The sequence below is a fragment of the Colletotrichum truncatum genome, assembly GCF_014235925.2.
Source record: "Colletotrichum truncatum strain CMES1059 chromosome Unknown Contig_0008, whole genome shotgun sequence".
Taxonomy (NCBI): domain Eukaryota; kingdom Fungi; phylum Ascomycota; class Sordariomycetes; order Glomerellales; family Glomerellaceae; genus Colletotrichum; species Colletotrichum truncatum.
In genome coordinates, this window is record NW_027222405.1 from 3694581 (window position 1) to 3712597 (window position 18017).

General features: G+C 48.7%; 8 protein-coding genes across 8 annotated transcripts; 3 read left to right on the forward strand and 5 right to left on the reverse strand.

The window, feature by feature from the left end:
* Window positions 1-902: 902 nt before the first annotated feature.
* On the reverse strand, window positions 903-2227 carry CTRU02_212501 (alcohol dehydrogenase protein; the record flags this gene model as incomplete). Its single annotated transcript, XM_036723927.1, has 2 exons — window positions 903-1678; window positions 1744-2227. 2 exons carry the CDS (start codon window positions 2225-2227, stop codon window positions 903-905), a joined length of 1260 nt encoding a protein of 419 aa, XP_036584610.1.
* A 500-nt stretch (window positions 2228-2727) lies between these two features.
* CTRU02_212502 (uncharacterized protein) lies at window positions 2728-3945 on the reverse strand (the record flags this gene model as incomplete). Its single annotated transcript, XM_036723926.1, has 1 exon — window positions 2728-3945. The coding sequence occupies one exon, from the start codon at window positions 3943-3945 to the stop codon at window positions 2728-2730; it is 1218 nt and encodes a 405-aa protein (XP_036584609.1).
* A 537-nt stretch (window positions 3946-4482) lies between these two features.
* On the forward strand, window positions 4483-6295 carry CTRU02_212503 (cytochrome p450; the record flags this gene model as incomplete). Its single annotated transcript, XM_036723925.2, has 6 exons — window positions 4483-4651; window positions 4712-4908; window positions 4974-5320; window positions 5435-5560; window positions 5625-6108; window positions 6173-6295. 6 exons carry the CDS (start codon window positions 4483-4485, stop codon window positions 6293-6295), a joined length of 1446 nt encoding a protein of 481 aa, XP_036584608.2.
* A 1565-nt stretch (window positions 6296-7860) lies between these two features.
* On the reverse strand, window positions 7861-8790 carry CTRU02_212504 (uncharacterized protein; the record flags this gene model as incomplete). The annotated part of the gene is made up of 1 exon (XM_036723924.1): window positions 7861-8790. The coding sequence occupies one exon, from the start codon at window positions 8788-8790 to the stop codon at window positions 7861-7863; it is 930 nt and encodes a 309-aa protein (XP_036584607.1).
* A 2407-nt stretch (window positions 8791-11197) lies between these two features.
* On the reverse strand, window positions 11198-11707 carry CTRU02_212505 (uncharacterized protein; the record flags this gene model as incomplete). The annotated part of the gene is made up of 4 exons (XM_070205853.1): window positions 11198-11330; window positions 11403-11462; window positions 11527-11577; window positions 11634-11707. The coding sequence occupies 4 exons, from the start codon at window positions 11705-11707 to the stop codon at window positions 11198-11200; spliced, it is 318 nt and encodes a 105-aa protein (XP_070060666.1).
* A 1147-nt stretch (window positions 11708-12854) lies between these two features.
* CTRU02_212506 (uncharacterized protein) lies at window positions 12855-13451 on the forward strand (the record flags this gene model as incomplete). Its single annotated transcript, XM_036723922.1, has 1 exon — window positions 12855-13451. The coding sequence occupies one exon, from the start codon at window positions 12855-12857 to the stop codon at window positions 13449-13451; it is 597 nt and encodes a 198-aa protein (XP_036584605.1).
* Window positions 13452-14297: 846 nt separating this feature from the next.
* CTRU02_212507 (uncharacterized protein) lies at window positions 14298-15617 on the reverse strand (the record flags this gene model as incomplete). Its single annotated transcript, XM_036723921.1, has 1 exon — window positions 14298-15617. The coding sequence occupies one exon, from the start codon at window positions 15615-15617 to the stop codon at window positions 14298-14300; it is 1320 nt and encodes a 439-aa protein (XP_036584604.1).
* A 644-nt stretch (window positions 15618-16261) lies between these two features.
* On the forward strand, window positions 16262-16537 carry CTRU02_212508 (uncharacterized protein; the record flags this gene model as incomplete). The annotated part of the gene is made up of 1 exon (XM_036723920.1): window positions 16262-16537. The coding sequence occupies one exon, from the start codon at window positions 16262-16264 to the stop codon at window positions 16535-16537; it is 276 nt and encodes a 91-aa protein (XP_036584603.1).
* Between the last annotated feature and the right edge of the window lie 1480 nt (window positions 16538-18017).

Consider the following 18017-nt stretch of genomic DNA (forward strand, 5'->3'; position numbering starts at 1 on the left):
GAGGTTGTGTTCGCCTTCTCTGGGCTGAGTATTATGTTCGAATACCGCCTGGCTGTTTTTGTATAGCTCAAGCGGACGCTCACCCTCACGTCTTGACTTCGTCTGGGAACTCTCGTAGTTAGGTTGAGGCATATGTCTGTCGGTCATATTCAACAAAAAAACGTAGAGGAAGGAATAACTACTAGAAATGGCTTCGCTTGGGGAGAGAAGGCGAGTCTTGTTTTATGCCTTCGATAAAAGAATACCTCTATAAAGGATATAATGCAAACTTTACCCATAATTAACATGCAAGCAGCAGAAAAGGGCGGGACTGCAAAGCCCCGCAGACCAAAATCACCGCCGCACTCATCAAACTAGTGGAACCCAAATCTCTATCTACTACGTAGTACCCTAGGCCCTTCCTTGGCTGGTTGCGCGCTACGGACTGTCAAGCGCACGCACATGATGGATTGCCCCAGGTCCAATCACATAAGACTCTCTACAACATCGGAGTGGTTTATGGTTGTCAGCTTTTTCACAAGCGGTAGCCAGATGCGTTTTTGTGGAGGCCCTCCATGATGAATAAACCCGCTAGAACCACATTACTTCACTTGAGATGGCCAGATATGGGATGGCCACGTCTGCCAAGCAGTGTGGTGACTCGGTGTACAGCTGGGAAATGGAACACGGAATATCGGCCTGGCACGGCCTTAGCGAAAGGGCTGAAGTGGTTAGCAACATGGGGCCCAATTTCAACACAAGGGGTAGCCAGGCAAGCTGTTTCATCACTTGTTAAAAGAAGCCCAATAAGTTATCCTGTATATAATGGAGGCTTGGCGTCTGTGAAGTAGTTCTTGTGAATTGTATTGAATCTCGCGATGATGCCTAACTACACAACCCAACCTTCTTACGCTCGTGCCGCATTACTCCGCGAAGTAGATGGCTACTTTCGTCTCTTTCTTGCTATTGAAGCGGTCGTAATACTTTGGCGCATCCTCAATGCTGATAACGGTACTAATCACGAAGCTAGGATGGGCTTTACCGTTGTTGATGAGATCGATCAACATAGGGGCGTACTTTTTTGGGTCTACGGCTCCCGTTCGAAAGCTCAGACCCTTGGCGAAAAAGGTCGCGATGGGAAAGGGGATCGTAGGCGACATGGTGCTACCGTACGGCGCACCAGGTGAGCTGGCCTGAGACTTATAGACGCCCAGCTGGCCGATGCCTCCTCCAAAATGCACCACATCAATCATCTGCTGCACGACAACGCTTTCGTCCATTTCCAGGTCGGTGTTCAGAGCTTCCATGCCAACACAGTCGACGGTGCGCATCACCCCGCGCGGTTCGCGCGCCAAGATTTGGTCAACGGGATCGTCCTTTGCAAAGTTGATAGGGATAGCTCCGATAGAAGCGGCAAGCTTGAGCCGTTCCTCGACGTGGTCGACAACGTAGACCTTGGAAGCCCCGCGCAAGATGGCCGAGTAAGCGGACAGCAGCCCGACGGGACCCGCCCCGAAGACGGCGACGGAATCACCGGGCTGGAAGCCGGTGTAGTCGATGCCGGCCCAGCCCGTAGCGAAGATATCCGAAACAGTAAGGTAGTCACGCTCGATCGTCGAGTTGGCGGTTTCATGGGTCAGAGGGATGGGGATCAAGTTGGCCTCGGCGAAGGGGACCCTCGCGTACTCGGCTATGAACCCTAGTATTAGGACACGGCCGTCTAGAATGTCGAGAGTAAAGTTGCTCAGCAGGGCTTTCTCGTACCTTGAAGCCCACCAAGACCCATTTGGCTGTTACCAAAGCCAAAATATTCCTTCGACGTCGGCTCCATCTCCAGCTGGTCCGGAGACACAGTATCGGGAATAATGACATAGTCCCCTACGGCGAGGGAAGACACTGCCTCGCCAACCTCTGAGACGTAGCCGACAGCCTCGTGGCCCATAATATATGGCACAACACCGCTCATGTAGCCACGATAGGTGTGCAGGTCGGATCCACAAATGCCCGCGGTTGTCATCCTCACAACGACATCGGTCTCGTTGAGAATTGCGGGCTTGGCGACGTCTTCAACAGTCATTTGGAAGGGAGTGCCCTGGTAAACGACAGCGCGCATAGTCGCATTGGGCCAGGAAAGATCGAAAGACATGTCTGTTTCGACGGCAGGTGTTGGCACTTTGGCTGATGCAGAGTGGACTACTCTATGGTCTGTGTGATTTTCTGTTGATCGTCTTGGTTTCCTGCGTTGCATCTCACATTGGGCCGAGACAATGCTAATATATGGGCATGTAGATGTGGTAACGTCCTTTTTCTCTATCGGAAGCCAGTCCAAGGTTTACAATGCCATGTAGGGAGAAAGCCGCAGCATCACCAGCTCGTGCATGGTACGGCAAAAGCAACAAACATTAGAAGAGCAACATCTGGCTCTCACACGATGTCAAGACGGCACGCACCATTGCCGTCACACTCGGCCATACAACAACACGGAACCTACGTCGACGTGGAAGCCGACGCGGCAAAACTGGTTCCTTTTCCTCGTTACAATAGAGATAGGTAACGTCATAGGACAAAGCCGTTTATGGACAACTTCCCACTCTATTCTCTTGCCAGGAGGTAGCAACAACCCCACTTATTAAGGGCTAGAATGAGGCCCGCATTTATTAAGAAAACTAAAGCAGCAGTTGTGGCTCTTGCCGTGGGTACCGTAGCTAACGAAGGCACGTCTTTACAGTTGCTTCGTCTCGCTTCGTCTTAGGCATCTTGATCCAACCGGATATACTCAGGGCCCGGTACAATACTCGGCTTTTGGCAAATGCAAGCATCCATATCTTCGCGGATCACTTGCGAACCTCCTGAGCCATACAGATCCTCTTCCGGCCTTCCCTTTGCTCTACCCCGGTCAATGACGGGGTCGACGGATCCCAGCAACAATTTTTGGCCGAGCCGAGGACCCGGGCCGCGTAGTAGCATCTGGCCCGAGTCCAGGTGCAGATGATCAATAATATCCATGCCGGCCTGTTCGAGGTCATCTAGTTCTCTCCACTGCTGGCCACCCTTGCTGTGGTTGGTCCCGAGAGAGACCAGCTGCATAGTATATAGGTCTTGGCGCAAGGACTTTTCGGACTCTTTTACTCGTTTCGCCAGCGGCACGAAGACAGCCTTTAGCTGCTTTTTTATGTTGATGAGCGTCACATTGGGAATCTCGTCCGGCAAAAAGCTGATTGCGACGGTCGGCGTCGCGCCGTTGTCACTGATGAGGCTTGCTTGGGCGACTTGGGCTTGCAGAATAAATTGGGCCTGCAGTTTCGATATACCCGCTGCATTCACGGTCGAGGGCTCGCTCATAATCTGATCCTGCGATTCCAAGAACTCGTCCAACGTCCAACTCTTAGCAAACCGTGAAAGAGCGGCAACGACCTCGGGCTCGATCTGGTTTTTGACATCTACGTCACCTATATCCCTGTTCCATCTGATCTTTTCGATGACGGTGCTTATCCGCTGCTCGGCGGTTGTGATGTCTTCGAGGTCTTGGTAAATGGCGGATGCTGGTCTTTCGTCCCACATACGGATTATGTCTGCCTTAGATGTGGCCGCTAGTATGCCTAGATACATCTGTTTTTCCTCTGCGGCATCCGGATCGTCATCGCTTTCGGACAGATAATCCAGACATTTGACCAAAACTCTAAGACCATGAATAGCCGCTAGCTGTTTTATATGGCCCAGCAATCTCGCCTGAGCGAGTGTCTGTGACTTGTCGAGCAGACTGTTATTGATCACGTAGACTACGTACGTGAAGCTGCGAGATTTTACGCCTCGTGCTTCCCAAAGGCGCAGTACGCGACACGCTTCGTTGTGATCATTGAAGGAATAGCGGGGTGGACGGATTACAGTTGGCGGATAGTGGACAAAGGGGCTATGACTCAGGTCCGGTTGTGAGCTGTCCGAAGGCCTCGAGGGATTACAACCCATTGTTACGGCGTAGCAAGGGGGCGAATCTGCGTCGGGCTGCGAGAAAATTGGACGCCGGCGTGTTTTGTTTGCGTATTTATACAGATGATGTGAGGGATCCAGAAAGGACGCTGTGTATGGAAAGCACGGGCACGCGGTGCAGTAACTGTAATGTTGATGTTGCCTCCCCTGCTGTCTCGGGTAGATGTGGCCTCAGTAGGGGCACCAGAAGGGCCGGAAACAGCTCTGGAAGATTAGAACACGCCGCGACTCAAAGTGGCCGTTAAGTCGTTTTACATGAAGCCACAACTGGCGTACGCGTGATGGTTCGCTAACTACATGCACCATGCCATTACGACCTATTAGTTAAGTACATCCGCATCGAATGCGAAACATTACAGAAGATTACCGCCAAAAGACACTATTTACTGAATCTCTGCTTGTTTTCTAGGCCCACGGTGCCAAAGCCAAGCAGTCGCTGTCACCCATCGTCTCATACCGCTGGCATGCGATCAGGCCAACTTCACGATGTGGCATAGCAGCATTTGCACAACTATTATGGTGGGGGGTGCAGCCTTGTATGCCGTTGCACTGATAGTTCGTCAGTACGTACGGCTACGACACATACGGGGTCCTCCGTCCGCGGGCTTCTCTCAGTGGTGGCTTCTGCAAGCGGTATACAGCGGCAACATGCACCTGAAGTTCTACGAGGCAAACCAGCAATACGGTAGACGCGACGTCTTCAGCACTTAACTGACTCATTGAAAACTGCTAAAACATTCCACAGGTTCTCTTGTCCGAGTTGGTCCGAGGGATATTGTAACGAGCGACCCGGACCTCATGAGGCATATGCTCGGTGTGCGCACAAAATACACGCGTTCAGACTGGTACAATGCCATGAGACTAGATCCCCAGCACGACAACGTGTTATCTACCCGAGATGATGCAACACATACCAAGCTTCGGTCTCAGATGGCGGGAGGGGTGCGTTACATCTTTCTCTTTGTCACATAGCCCTTCCACTAGGAATATTAACACCTGCGGCAAAGTACTCTGGCAAAGAAGTCGCCAACCTCGAAGCCAAGATAGACGAAAATGTTCTCCGCTTCATGAGTCTGATTGATACATATGCTTCCGAGAACAAGCGGTTCGACTTTGGATTGAAGGCGCAGTATTTTACCCTCGATGTCATCTCCGATCTCGCATTCGGACGGCCGTTCGGCGATCTAACGTCCGATTCGGATGTTCACAACTACATCCACGCGACAGAAAAAAGCATGCCGAACATCGTCGTTGCGGCCGTCCTGCCCTGGATACTGTCTATGCTGTCGTGGCCTTTGCTCCGGCGGCTGTTGCCTTCGGAAAGTGATACTACAGGCCTTGGGAAGCTGATCCGGTGCGTCTTGCCTCAAGTTATGTACTGATCAAGGGCTGGCCGTCTGGGTCGTTTGTTTCCTTGCAACCTCTTTGCGCGTTGTCGAAGACCACCATGACTGATGATCACTGGCAGGATGGCGAAAGAAATTGCGAGCGAACGCTTTGGGCCTAATAAGAGAACAAAGCAGGATATGCTTGGTTCGTTTGTAGCACACGGGCTGACACAGGAGGAGGCGTCATCGGAGATTCTCATGCAGATGTGCGACTCATTTAACTTCCCCTCCGTGTTCCTCTTTCGAGACTCTGCTGACTCCTTTTGGCAGACTAGCTGGTTCGGACACGACGGCAACGGCGATACGAGCTACACTACTTCATATCATCACCAACCGACGTATTCATATGGCTCTTTGCGCGGAGATCCAAGAAGCACGGCCGTCTTGGCCGGTCGTAAAGGAGGCGGAAGCTCGAAAGATGAAATACCTGCAAGCCGTAATTAAGGAAGGCTTGCGGATTTTCCCAGCCGTTGTAGGTCAGATGTCGAAAGAGGTCCCCAAAGGCGGTGACACGTTTAAGGGCGTCTACTTGCCAGAGGGAACTCGAATCGGGTATGGTGCATGGGGTATCTTCCGTCGAGCTAAGATTTGGGGACAGGACGCAGACGACTTCCGGCCAGATCGATGGCTTGAGGCGGATGCGGAGAGGTTGAGGTCGATGGAAACAACACTTGAGCTCGTTTTCGGACATGGGAAATGGAAGTGCTTGGGAAGAAACGTGGCAATGATGGAGCTGCAGAAAGTTTTTGTTGAGGTAAGTTGCTGCTGCGTTTAGGTTGATGACTTTGGTCAGGGCGATATGCTAAGGCTGGAAGCAGCTGCTGCGGAGGTATGATTTGGTTTTGTGCGACCCTACGAAGCCGTGGAAGTCATTAAACTATGGTATCTTTTTGCAGTCCCAGTTCTGGGTCAGAGCATACAAAATAAGGGAGCAAACCTAGCGAATTATGCTTGCAGTAGGTCGCCACAGATGCATAACTATACGGTATTACACCGATTTTAGGAGGAAGTAATTTGTTCCAACAGAAGCACTACTATTCCGAATGAAGACTACAAAGACTTGAAGTTGTCAGCCCATTATACTACTAACCTGGAAACGAGGTTAAGAATCCGGCGGCGACCATAGGTTCTACTGCTGGGCTGTACAACAACAGGGACGGTTTCAACAGGGACAGTTTCAACAGGGTTATGGGCTCAACCGTCGGTTTCGAGTAGTAGCAGCCGCCACCGAAGTCAGTTTCGGGGTTGTTACTTTGTTTTTAGGAACAAGCCGTCGCAGTCATTTGTAGACATTCTCGCAGGTGAGCTTTCCGGTTTCTGGTAGCTCTGCATAGCCGAATGATGCTTCCGACGCACAGAACACGCACTTTAATAGAGACGTTACATACTGTAACACGAGCCAACTCTAACACTATACACATACACAATTTATTACGCCTGGCGGCGAAGCCGAAAGCGCAACTAAAGCTGATTACATGCACATTCCTGAATTTGTGCCATGGTCTCCTTGAAGCCCATACTGTCTCCACTTTCTGCCTACTCGTCTATTTTCTGTCCTTCTCGCTACGGATTCCCGCGTTGTAGTGTGGTATTAATTAGCATGCCATCTTGAAGTCTATTCTCCGAGTGTCCAACGTCCGATCTACGGCGGCTGAAGCGGTGCGTGCTGTTTATGACGCGGGTTGTTGAATAGTTATGGTTTTGTCGGGGTTGGTTTGATAGGGTTAATGTCCTCTAATTCCGCCTCTCCTACAGTAAAGGCGTAACAGGCTTCGCCAAATCTCAAGCTTGACATCTTTTGTGGTGGTGGTGTGGAGTCATGGCTAACATGGGATAGCAGATTAGAGCTATACTTACCAAGTACTAAAGCAGCAGCCACTATCAGAGTCAAAATGTAAAGGCCAGAAATAGCTTACTAATAACCCGTGATTTCTCTCATCTATCATGGGTTTCAGAGCCGGTTCAAACCGTCGTTTGTCGGGTTCGATTCTGGCTTTGTTAGCAAAGGCTCTACCAATGTCTTGCAGTTTACAAGAAGAGTCTTAACACCCATAATTGAAGCAACTTCACACCACCACTACTAAAAGTGTTAACTGCAGGATTTAGCACGCCCAGTACGCCTTTTACTGTACCAGGGGCTTTTGTTTGTTATGTCAAAATGCCATGAAGATATCTCAAAAGACTATTTGGAAGTTGACAGGGGACGGAGGTTCGATATCACACAAAGGTGGGACCCACAAATGCCGTTCAGCGATTGCGCCTTTTATGCGTGACATTTAACCGCCCCTCGCGTGTAAGATTAATGTGCTGCCCTCAGAATCAATCCTCTCAACAAGGTCATTAACAACAAAGCCAAGTTACATCAAAAAGAGAAAACGTTGAACATCAAAAGATAGCTTGGAATAATTTATCCGAGAAAGCGCTAGAACACCAGGTAAACCGATGGCGACAGGTCTATAAAACTGCATGCCACCAGATTCAGGATCGTTAAAGCCTGATATATATATCATCTTGTAACCTGTCCTTGTTCTATACCATCTAACGCCCACCCTTTGGCTCTAGATGAGAACCGAAGGCAGCCAACATCAATATAACCTCCATTAGATGTCGTCTTTTCCCCACAATCCATCATGTTCTGCGTCATCAGCGACTCACACGTGATGTCTTTGTTGTGCATATCGGGCTGAAGACCGTTTTGCACCTGAAAATCAACGCATTGAGCAACCCAGCTAAGAGAAAAGACAAATTCCTCCCCTGCGACTTTCATTTCTATATCTCCGGTACTATTCTTAGACTTTGGTCCGGAATAATAGTTAGAGATACCGTGCTCATTGCAAAAGTCTTTAGCTTGTGCTTTGAAGTCATCGATAATGCCTGAATCTCGAACTTTCTGCGCGCAGCATCTTCGCTTGGATAGCTCTAGAGTAGGTGTGGCTTCGTGATTCGACGTCGTGCTCGGCGTGCTTGTTGACGGGGCATTCTGCGTTCTTGCTGACGTTGAATCAAATGTTTGAGGCAGGTTTGTGATGGGGGATATCTGTGCTTGGTTTGTATCACAGGGAGCACTACCAGTCAGAGTGCTCCTCATTAGTGCCCCTGTTGTTGGCATGGATTGTGGGCGACTTGGATCTGTTGAGGTTTTGCCGGACGGAGAAGTCGGCAGAGAGAAGAAACGAGATCCAGACGTAGTGTAATAATTCGTTGAGAGCGATGAGATATAGGGAACGCAGTAAGTAGATACATAATCGATTCGATTGATCCCATCCGTCATCTCGTTTAGATCCCGAAATGCGGCTGCGTCAATCCCTAGCGGGCGAAGGACGCTGTCAAAAGTGTCGCCCGGGTTAGGACTCCACCTCGCAACATTCGCAGCGTCACATGTTGCAACGACAAGCCGTTGAATGCTGGCAAAAAGGATAAGAATGAAAAGTACCATTGCTGGTTTTGTTGCAACTCAACGCTTAATATTGTAGAGCGCGCATGAGAAGCCGGTTGAGAAAAGAAGAAAAGACATTTATATGATGACGGGAGCAAGTTCCGGAGGCTCGGAAAGACGCACGCATTCTCGCCGACTGTAGCGCTGCTCATACAGGCTGTGACCTAACGGAGAAGAAATCGATTCATGATCCGCCGTGTCAGGGACGCGTTTGGCGTTGTCACTGAAACGTTTGTCCAGGGCTGAATCCGACGCCTTGTTGAATCGAGAAAACAAGTGCACAGCCGCGCCCTAAATCAGCTTTCAGCTCATGAAAGAATTTTCGGAATGATTCATTGCAACCACTTGCAGTTATTATCGCTTGTAAACCTCGTAGTGAGCTACAGAAGTCCTCCGCTAAGTGGCAAACAACAATCGGCTCTTAGAATAATCCAACCTCACAAGTTTGAAGCAGTACGGTCAATCGGCTGCCTTTCGCTTCTACGAAAACATGCCAACGTCAGATCCCGTCAATATTGCCCGGTGAAATCAAAAACGAGGAGCTGGGTACTGTTGGACCCAATGTAATTTGACCGTGGCGAGATCCATAAGCTAGGGCCCGATCACCTGGATAACAGGACTGGAAATTGCTCCAGCTAGCCACTCTGCGCCGGGAGCCCCACAAAAAAGCGCCGCGCCGCAGCCAGTTCCGGCTTTATGCAAAACCAACCTATTCTGGAGTTTGTAGGAGTACCGACTGGCTCCCGCGACCCCTACAGCACCGTACTCTCTTCACTACTTACTCTCAAATCGCAGCTGCCGTGTCTCGTTTGCGCTATGTATAACTTCCAAGTGCGGATGCTTGTCTCACCATCAGCGAGACGAAAAAGCCGAGACTACAGCTTGCATAATCAGCGGCAGAAAAGCAGAGTCAAAGGGTAGAGTTAGCGAGTAATGCAACTTTGATAGGAATTGTTGTCTATTCTTGCAAGCTCAAGACTGTAAGCGTACATATAGACGTGCGTTTTTGTGAAAAACAATACAGGGAAGAAAGCTTGATCTTAATGTTATATTGATGCCTCAACGATCGATATGATTCGTCACCAAAATCGGATTCCTGCAGACTGAAAAGTCTATATGCTTGTTGTCCCCAAAAATTCCAACTCTGACGCCTTAACGTTTATTTCCCTTCAATATTCATGATACTTGTCCGGGAAGAAGAATGATTTCTGGTGATGAGGAAGTTACGGTTCTTGTTGGCTTGTCAAAGAAGTTTAAACAAGCGTTTCCGTTCGGCCTTGAGTCGATGCTGGAGGATGGATTCGACAGTTCCCGGTGCTATTAATCTCCGCTTGATAATGTCTAATTGATAGATCCGAGGCAGACGATGTGATAGGTGTAAGTTAGACAGCATTGCCTTAGTGCTAGGTGAATCTCGCTTCGTGTTGATATGGTAGGGTTTCGGTTGGGAGACATTCTCGCGAGACAACATAGCGTCAACGATTCCTTGAAACAAGATCGGTAGAATGTGTTGTTCGAATGCTTTGTATACTCCCAGGTTGTATTTGGAAGTCGCTGCTGTTGATAATAACGAAGGCAAGTCTGGAAGCTGGCACAAAACATGCACCAAGAGCTCTGTAGGGAGCTTTGCAAGACTAGGGGCCTGTGTTTGACTGTCCATATCAGTGCTTATTCAACAAATCGTGGGCTGCCTAGATATGTACGATTGTAGAGGATTGGGTGAGCCAGCAGCATTATATAATGGTCCTGTCGACATAAGTATCAGCATCTGAAACTCGAGATATGAGCTGTAGCGTCTTACCCCTGCTAGAATAGCTCTATGAGGCGTCGCCCCGAGGGTTGTGGCAGAACACGGGGAAATCGATACGTAGTGGATCAGTGGCTTTCTGCATCGACTTTCCAGTCGCCTCAAGCTTGTCACAAGCAGGACAGGGCGACCAACAAAGCCAAAGCTTCGGTATTGATGCGCCTGAGTTACTCTTCCCTGTTCGCACTATATAGCTACGCCGGTCAGCACTCCACTTGGCTGGGTCGTACAGTAGCATCTGCCCAGCAAGTGGTAGATGACCCCAAAGTAGAGCTGTGGTGCCCAGCAGAGACCTACAACGAATTATGGTCGGACGATAGATCAGGCTTCTAAGAAATTCGCCGTGTTAAGACAAGCCAAAGCGTCGGGAAGCACGACGAGAGTAACAACACGACTTGCTTATAGACGTATATTGTCCTTAGGGGCATGTGGGAGCAGGTGGTGAACAGGTTTGGTGGGACCATGGCAAGCAATAGGGCATATCGATTTCAATAATTTTTTTAGTTCTCAAGTGCCAATGCTGTGAAACCTCTGCTACTTGGTCGCCGAGAATCAGCGCCCTATCTCCGTAAGCTCGGCTCGATTGTACATCTATCGTGTCTAGTAATTAACAAGACTGGCCATATCCCCCAGATCCACATCATCCGTCTCCAAGCTCTCCGGCACAACTAGCGCTCCGGCCGATTCGAGTATATTGTGGTAGTCTTCCATCTTAGCAGTCAAATCGCCGACCCTGAAACCTGTCAGATGTTACGATGCATCACGGAAATATCGCCAATGGCAATAGCTCTGCGAGTAGACATACTTCTCTGTGAGATCAAAGATTGCTTGTTGAATGGCGCCAAATCCGTTGGAAATGTAGGTCCTAAGCCGTGGTTAGAAGTTGACTTGCGGTTATGGCATAATCCTGGCTCGTGAAATGGAGATACCTTATCTCAGAATCGTCTTCCAGCACCTCAGAGACTCTTTGAGAATTTGTTCTGTAGATGTCCGGTAAACATGCAGCAGTTGAAGGAGGTTTACTTTTCTCACTTACATTGAGGGAGCCGATAACAATTGGGGGTTGACGGAACTGTTGTTGGGGCCGTCTTTGTCTTGCGCCGCGGACATGGTCGCACCCTGTCTGTGTGCTCTCACATCGCCAGCAGCAGCTCGCTGGTAGCCACTTTTCTGAGGCGCACGTAAATTGCGCACTAGGTAAGGAGCCTGGCGCGTTGTCTGACGGGGGGCCTAGGCAGAGGCCTATCGAGTCGAGGCTGATACATGATCGAAGGCTACAATGATAGGAAGTCAATGCGAGAGGGAGCCCAGGGCAGAAGCGACAACCAGCGCGGCTATGGCGTATGGCGAAGGACTCATTCTGGAAAATCCTTGCAATGGTTGATTAGGGATGTCCTAAGTATGTAGTCGATGCAATTGAGAGCATAATCGGTTGTTTGGTTGTAAATCATGGTGGTTGCTCAGTAGAGCTGATTTAGGCGCAACTCGCAAGACGTACATTGATCTAGAAAGAGAATTCCGGATCCGTGCTTTTCGGCCACTCCGTAGTGATAAACATCCAATTGTGGATGGCCATGTCTCCTAGGTACGGAGTACGTACCAACATTTCCAGAAGTGGATGGAGTACAGTAGTTGCAACCAACGCCAGGAAATTTAGAGCGACGGTCCGTCCGTGGTATTCCCATAGCGTTGGTGCTTTGAGGGCGATCATAGCCGAGAGTGAAGTGGAGCTACATGCACAACCTGCAGGGGTACGATACGTCTCTCTATCGAGCCAGAAACGCCTGCGACAGAAGTGTCTGCTTGTAGAAAGGGCAAAAGGAATATTGGATGAACTTCTTATGCATGACGGCGTGTCGATTTTGGATCTACATGCTCCGTTACAGACTCCTGGTGTCTATAGTACTGTTCTTCCAGTACACTGGCAACAGGCGAGCGCACAACTAAGCTGCGTTTGCGCTAAACATGATCCACTTCCAGCCTAATTAGTTAGCGACACAACCACCGCGATAGTTACATGCTCTATTCAGAAAGCCGTGAGGAATGTGTTGTAGTGAAGCTGTTGACAGCCGAAAAAGGACGGAAGTGCCATCGTCTTCAGGTACACCATCAGACCGCATGATTAGGCGGCGACTTGCAAAGCCAGTTTCGGCTCCTTCAATCATAGCGCAGAAGTGCTAGTTATAAGCCGGTGATCGGCAAAGTCTCTACTGCCGAACCATCAACAACCACAACCAAATTGATCCTACCAACAACCATGGCCACGACAACTGCGAGCAGCGACGGCGAAGACTGGCTGAAGATGAAACAGCTCATCTTTAAGGACGATAAATATCTTGAGGTGCTCTCTAGGGAAAACCTCGTTTTGTTCTTGATCGGCGTTGACTTGAACGGCATTCTCGATGGGCAAAAAGACCGTGATTTTCATTTGCTTCTTACACTTGCACATGGCAAGAGAAAAATGTCGGAGCTTTCGACCGACTTGATAGCGTCGCTCGGAACGTCGCTCAAGGCCTCCTTGAAAAATGGCGACAAGATTGACGAGAACACATCTGTACTGAAGATCGACGCCGCTGGTAGCTCAGTCCATCTACATTTGTACAGCCTTCTTCACCCCGACGCCGCCGCCGACGGGAAGATGAATGTTTCTTCAAAAGTCTTCGTCAACAGCGACGCGGAGCACCCAGAAACTAGCTTCCTGTCCTCAAACGACTCCTCGAAGCCTGCCGCTGAATTAGACTTTTGCTTCCCTTATTCGAAGGAAGGGGAATCTGTCGACGGACTCATTGTCCAGCTACCGTCAGGTGCTTGCCCCGATTCCGATCGTAACAGACTTTGGGTATTCAAGAAGTAGACTGTACTTAGAATGTACGAAGAGAGTCACTGCGTTGCGAAGTAGACAGGAGGAACTAGAGAAGTTGGTCTATTGTAGCAATGTAATATCTACTCTTAGGCGTAGTCAGGGTTGGGTTCTATCAAGATGATTAAAAAAACCAAAACGTGCACAAGACTATTGACAGGCGTTCTTCGACTTCGCTATGGGCTTTGGCCTTGTGAATAATGATGTTATCCGACTTTGGGTCCAGATGAGGGCCGGGCATTCTCTCTATGCTGCGTCCATAAGCCTTGGTCGTTTCCTCCGGACACACGATTCCAATCTCCATATTTTGCTTTACATCATGCCGGGTTTCATAGTGACGTCTCTCGTCGCCCTTTCGTAGAACCTAAGATGTTAGTATAACCATGATGGAAGACCACTCGGATCTGGACTTATGTATACGGTCGTTTCATCATGGCTGTTGTCTTGTTAGTGGATACTGAGTAGCCTTAACAAGAAACCCATGATTAATTATCAGAAGGCCAGAAAAAAGCACACTAGAGCCGCGACGCTGTTATGTGATCTGTGTCAACGCTTCAGCCCTCCCATCGGCGTCCAGCCTTTCCTGTTAACTAATTTTGCCGAGCAGTATACGGTCCGCAAACATTTGGTGCACATAGTCAGCTAAGTACAACTAATATCATTCTGGAAACACAGCCTCGCACTTTTCAGTCAATTCAACTGTTACTAACTAGCTAAGCCAATGAGAACAAAACTACAAAAAAATCCAGTTACTAAAGAATCAGATGCTTCCAGCGAGGAATCAAGCTTCTTCACCAACTACATGCAGGCCTTCTTGTCTCGGGCTCTCTGTCTTTCTAATTACTTAGCCCCTTTTTTGGTAATACGCGTGGGTTTATTCGGCCGAAGGAGTTCATCCGGGGCCGGACTAGGCTCTTTCCAGTAGTCCCGGTCACCGCCTTCACCCTCCTCTTTGACCTTTTCTGTCTCTTGCCACTTCTCGTAACGGTCCAATGAGATAATAGCTGCGGCAAAAATTGCTAAATCTCCAGCCGGCATCATTGTTCCCTTTTTGAGGACAACTCGACTGCCAATCATGTAGTCCATTGGGGCGGGCCTGGGATGTCTGCCGAAAATCGAGCGCACTGTGGATCTCGTCTCAAAGGTTCTCTCGACGGTTGGGTCACCGTCGGCATGCGTAGTCGTCCATTTTAAATAAACCGAGGTGAAAGGAAACTTCTTGGGTTTCCCTTTGCTTTCAGATTTCATTTTCTCCCAATATCTTGGGTCCATCAGGGCGACCGGGTCATCGGTGTTTTGGGATGTACTCCACGCGACGCCTTGTATGTCCACTTTTAACTTGACGCCGTCCACGATGATTTTGTTTTTCTTTTCATCTTCGAGAGCTTTCCTAGTCTTCATGAGATTTGTGAGCCCCTCTCTTTCTCCGGCATTGTGTGACACTTCAAATTCCAGCTTTTCGTAATGGCGTGGTCCCAGACCTATGACTTTGTAGTATCGATTCCATCCTGCGTTGAGATACCCATGAATTCTTTTGCCTTTGTCTGTGCAATTCCCTCCAGTATTCACAGACACTATGTCGTTCCACTCGACCAAGACAACGTCGCCATAATCATCATCACCATTGCTATTCTCATCGTTTGCGACTATAATTGGGACAGTCTTCTCCGCCTTACGAGGTACAAAGATGCCTATATCGGACGGTTCAGTCTTGACTTTTGCTTCAGTTTTGGCGTTTGCTTCGGTTTTGACGTTCTCAACTGGTTCGTTGTCCCACTCGTTGAGGGACATTTCGTCGAGAGACATTTCGTCTGGATCAAAGTCATCATCATCTCTTTCCTCCGATACGACATTCTTCTGCAGATTTCTCCAGGCTTCCGCGTCGGCTGCGTTCTGGTCAGCTCGCTGCGTGGCCTCAGCTTGTTTCTGTTTCGCATCCAGCAACATCTGGTCGATGAGCCACTGCGCGTTTTCAGAATAATGGCCTTTATTGCCTTCCAAATCCGAGGCCACTTTCCGTTTTTTACTGCTATACGCTTTTTTGGCTTGGGGTTCTGGGACAGTTGGTGGTTCTGGAGCAGTTGGTGCTTTCGCGGCTTTCAGACTTTTCGCAGTTTCGGCGGCTCGGAGCCTCCCGCTTCTACGTGGGCCTTGTTCCATTGTAATTGTAATGTAGGACTTGCTACTATGGATTGGGAGTTATGAGAGACAGTTACTCTAGTTTAAATACTTCTCACGAGACAAGGCTGCAGCCCTTGCGAGATCCTGACATGGCTTTTTATCGATGCCAGGAAAAGCGGCAGCAGAAATCGACTCTGTCAAGTCAACAGGAGCAAGAACGAGACGTTTTTCCATGACATATCTCAATAAGGCCGGAGAGCGTCTTCTGTATGTACCAGTTGCACCTTGTGAGATGTGCAAAGCTCTATCGCCATCTATGGACGAGGCTGGCGACGCTGGACTGAGCGAACAAGCGGCAGAACTGGCCGAGGAAGTGCATTACTGTGCCTTATGAGACCTGTTTGTAAAAATAACAGGCTGGCTTGCGTGGCGCCTGTGGAAATGACATTGACCGCCAGTTTCTTGGCTGTTACAAGCCAATTGTTGCTGCGTTTGCATTTGCACTTGGGTATCGGAAAGCCACAACAAACGCTGATCACGCAAAGGCGGACAGCCATCCACCGACCCCAACTAATAAGCCATCTCTATATGTTATCCGGCGTCTTATTTCAGATGAAGGAGGGCTCGACAAACCACTTTAAGCTTCGCACAGCTGAGATGCTGCCATAGGCCACCTTCGCACCATGTATACAAGTACGCCATCAAACCATGAAAGCGTTGCGCAGTATAACGCTATTCGACAGGCGATGTTGGATGCGCGGAACAAACGACGAGAAGGTCAAACACCGGAATTTCAAGCCCAAGTTGCCAAAGCGGAAGGCAATCTTCAGCTGATCAATATGGTTCTGATGAGCTTTTCAGCTGAGCAGAATGCCTGTGTAGATCAGCGAGTGAGCATCAGCCATCATCAGCATAGGACAGAGGAAGCCTTGCGTACTATAATGTATGAAATGAGATAGTAGGGATGTCTAGTGTACCTGCTGCTTTCATCAAGACAACCTTTTACTACAGTTATGTGCAAATATTCCTTCCTCTTTTAAAACACTCTTTTATTCTCTAAAGCTTCTCCACATAGTGTGAAACAGCCTCTAAGACGCACTATCTACAGTCACTCACTCGCGTACCGGCTAGGAAAAAGTGATTATTCCAGGTATTGTGGCCTGTCGCCTACACTGTCATTATGTAATTGGATAAAACACAGGTATTTGCCATATACCTTTGAGTACCTCCAGTGCTAGGTAATCACTGCCAATCGCAGCTTATTTTAGAGCCATTTCTGGATTCTTGTCGACCATGCTAGGTAGATCTGAGTACTTTTCTGGCTCCACTCTGATTTAAGAGTGAAGTTGTTTGTATTCAAAGAGGAAGATATTTTTGCACATAACTGTACCAGACTCAGTCCAGTCTATAGTTCATAATTATGGAAGTGTTGTCAAAGTAACAGATTCAACTCGTGATACTATTCCACCCATGTATAAGCTAAATAAAATTAACAAGTCTAGTAGATTTACGTTCTAAATTACCTATGTCATTACGTACATATTTCGAAATTTTCTTGCCTGTCCTCGAGACTCTCTCGCGTGCAATAGTAGCTAAGTTGAATGCTTCGGGGGTGACCCCGTAAATGGGTTTTGGAAGTGGAGTGGAACTCCCGCGTAGTTTAGACATAGCAAATGAATGCATACTTTTATTGACTTTGTGACAGCTATTGTTCACCTCCGGAGGACTCCTTCTAAGTTCTGGAACTCGGGTACGGGCCCGTGACACCGCAGGTGTTCAGCTTTTGGAAAAGACAGTGATACAGATCAGCTTTGCTATCTAATGATATTATATCTCATTTTATGGATACTCTTTAGTAGAGAGATGTTGAATTGTTTTGTCTAATTGTAGTTCTTGTGATGTTACTTTGATTATGTTGTTTGATGTTTATTGTGAATGCCTTCATTCGCACAATCCAGTAAATAACAGTGAATGAAGTTAATGAATTGGTAGCCCCAGTCTGGTAACGCTGCATTACTGGTGCTCACCAGTCATCGTCTGTTCACACTTCCTCGTGTGGCAGCCAGCTGCCAACACTTGTCCGTATTAGAACGAGACTTCGCCAAGGCTCGACCCTTAGAATTTGCTTCTAATACCACGAGAGTCGGAGAGTCTACATTGTTCGACGAAAGAGGCAATAATGCAATTGTTTGCTGAATGTGGACTGGTATGGGGAAAGGATGACTGGAGTGGGCCAATAAGAGCAGACGTCCAGGGGGAGGATGCGAAGACACGGGAGAAGCATGGTGCTGACCCCTACACCACGGAGTGCGCTGACTGAACAGAGTGAGAGAGTGGACACTCATGACCGAGGGACGAGATATAAATACTGGGACAACCCCAGACACAGAGTGCTGGGTTACTTTCTCTTTATTTTCTGGGACAGAACATACTACTTTG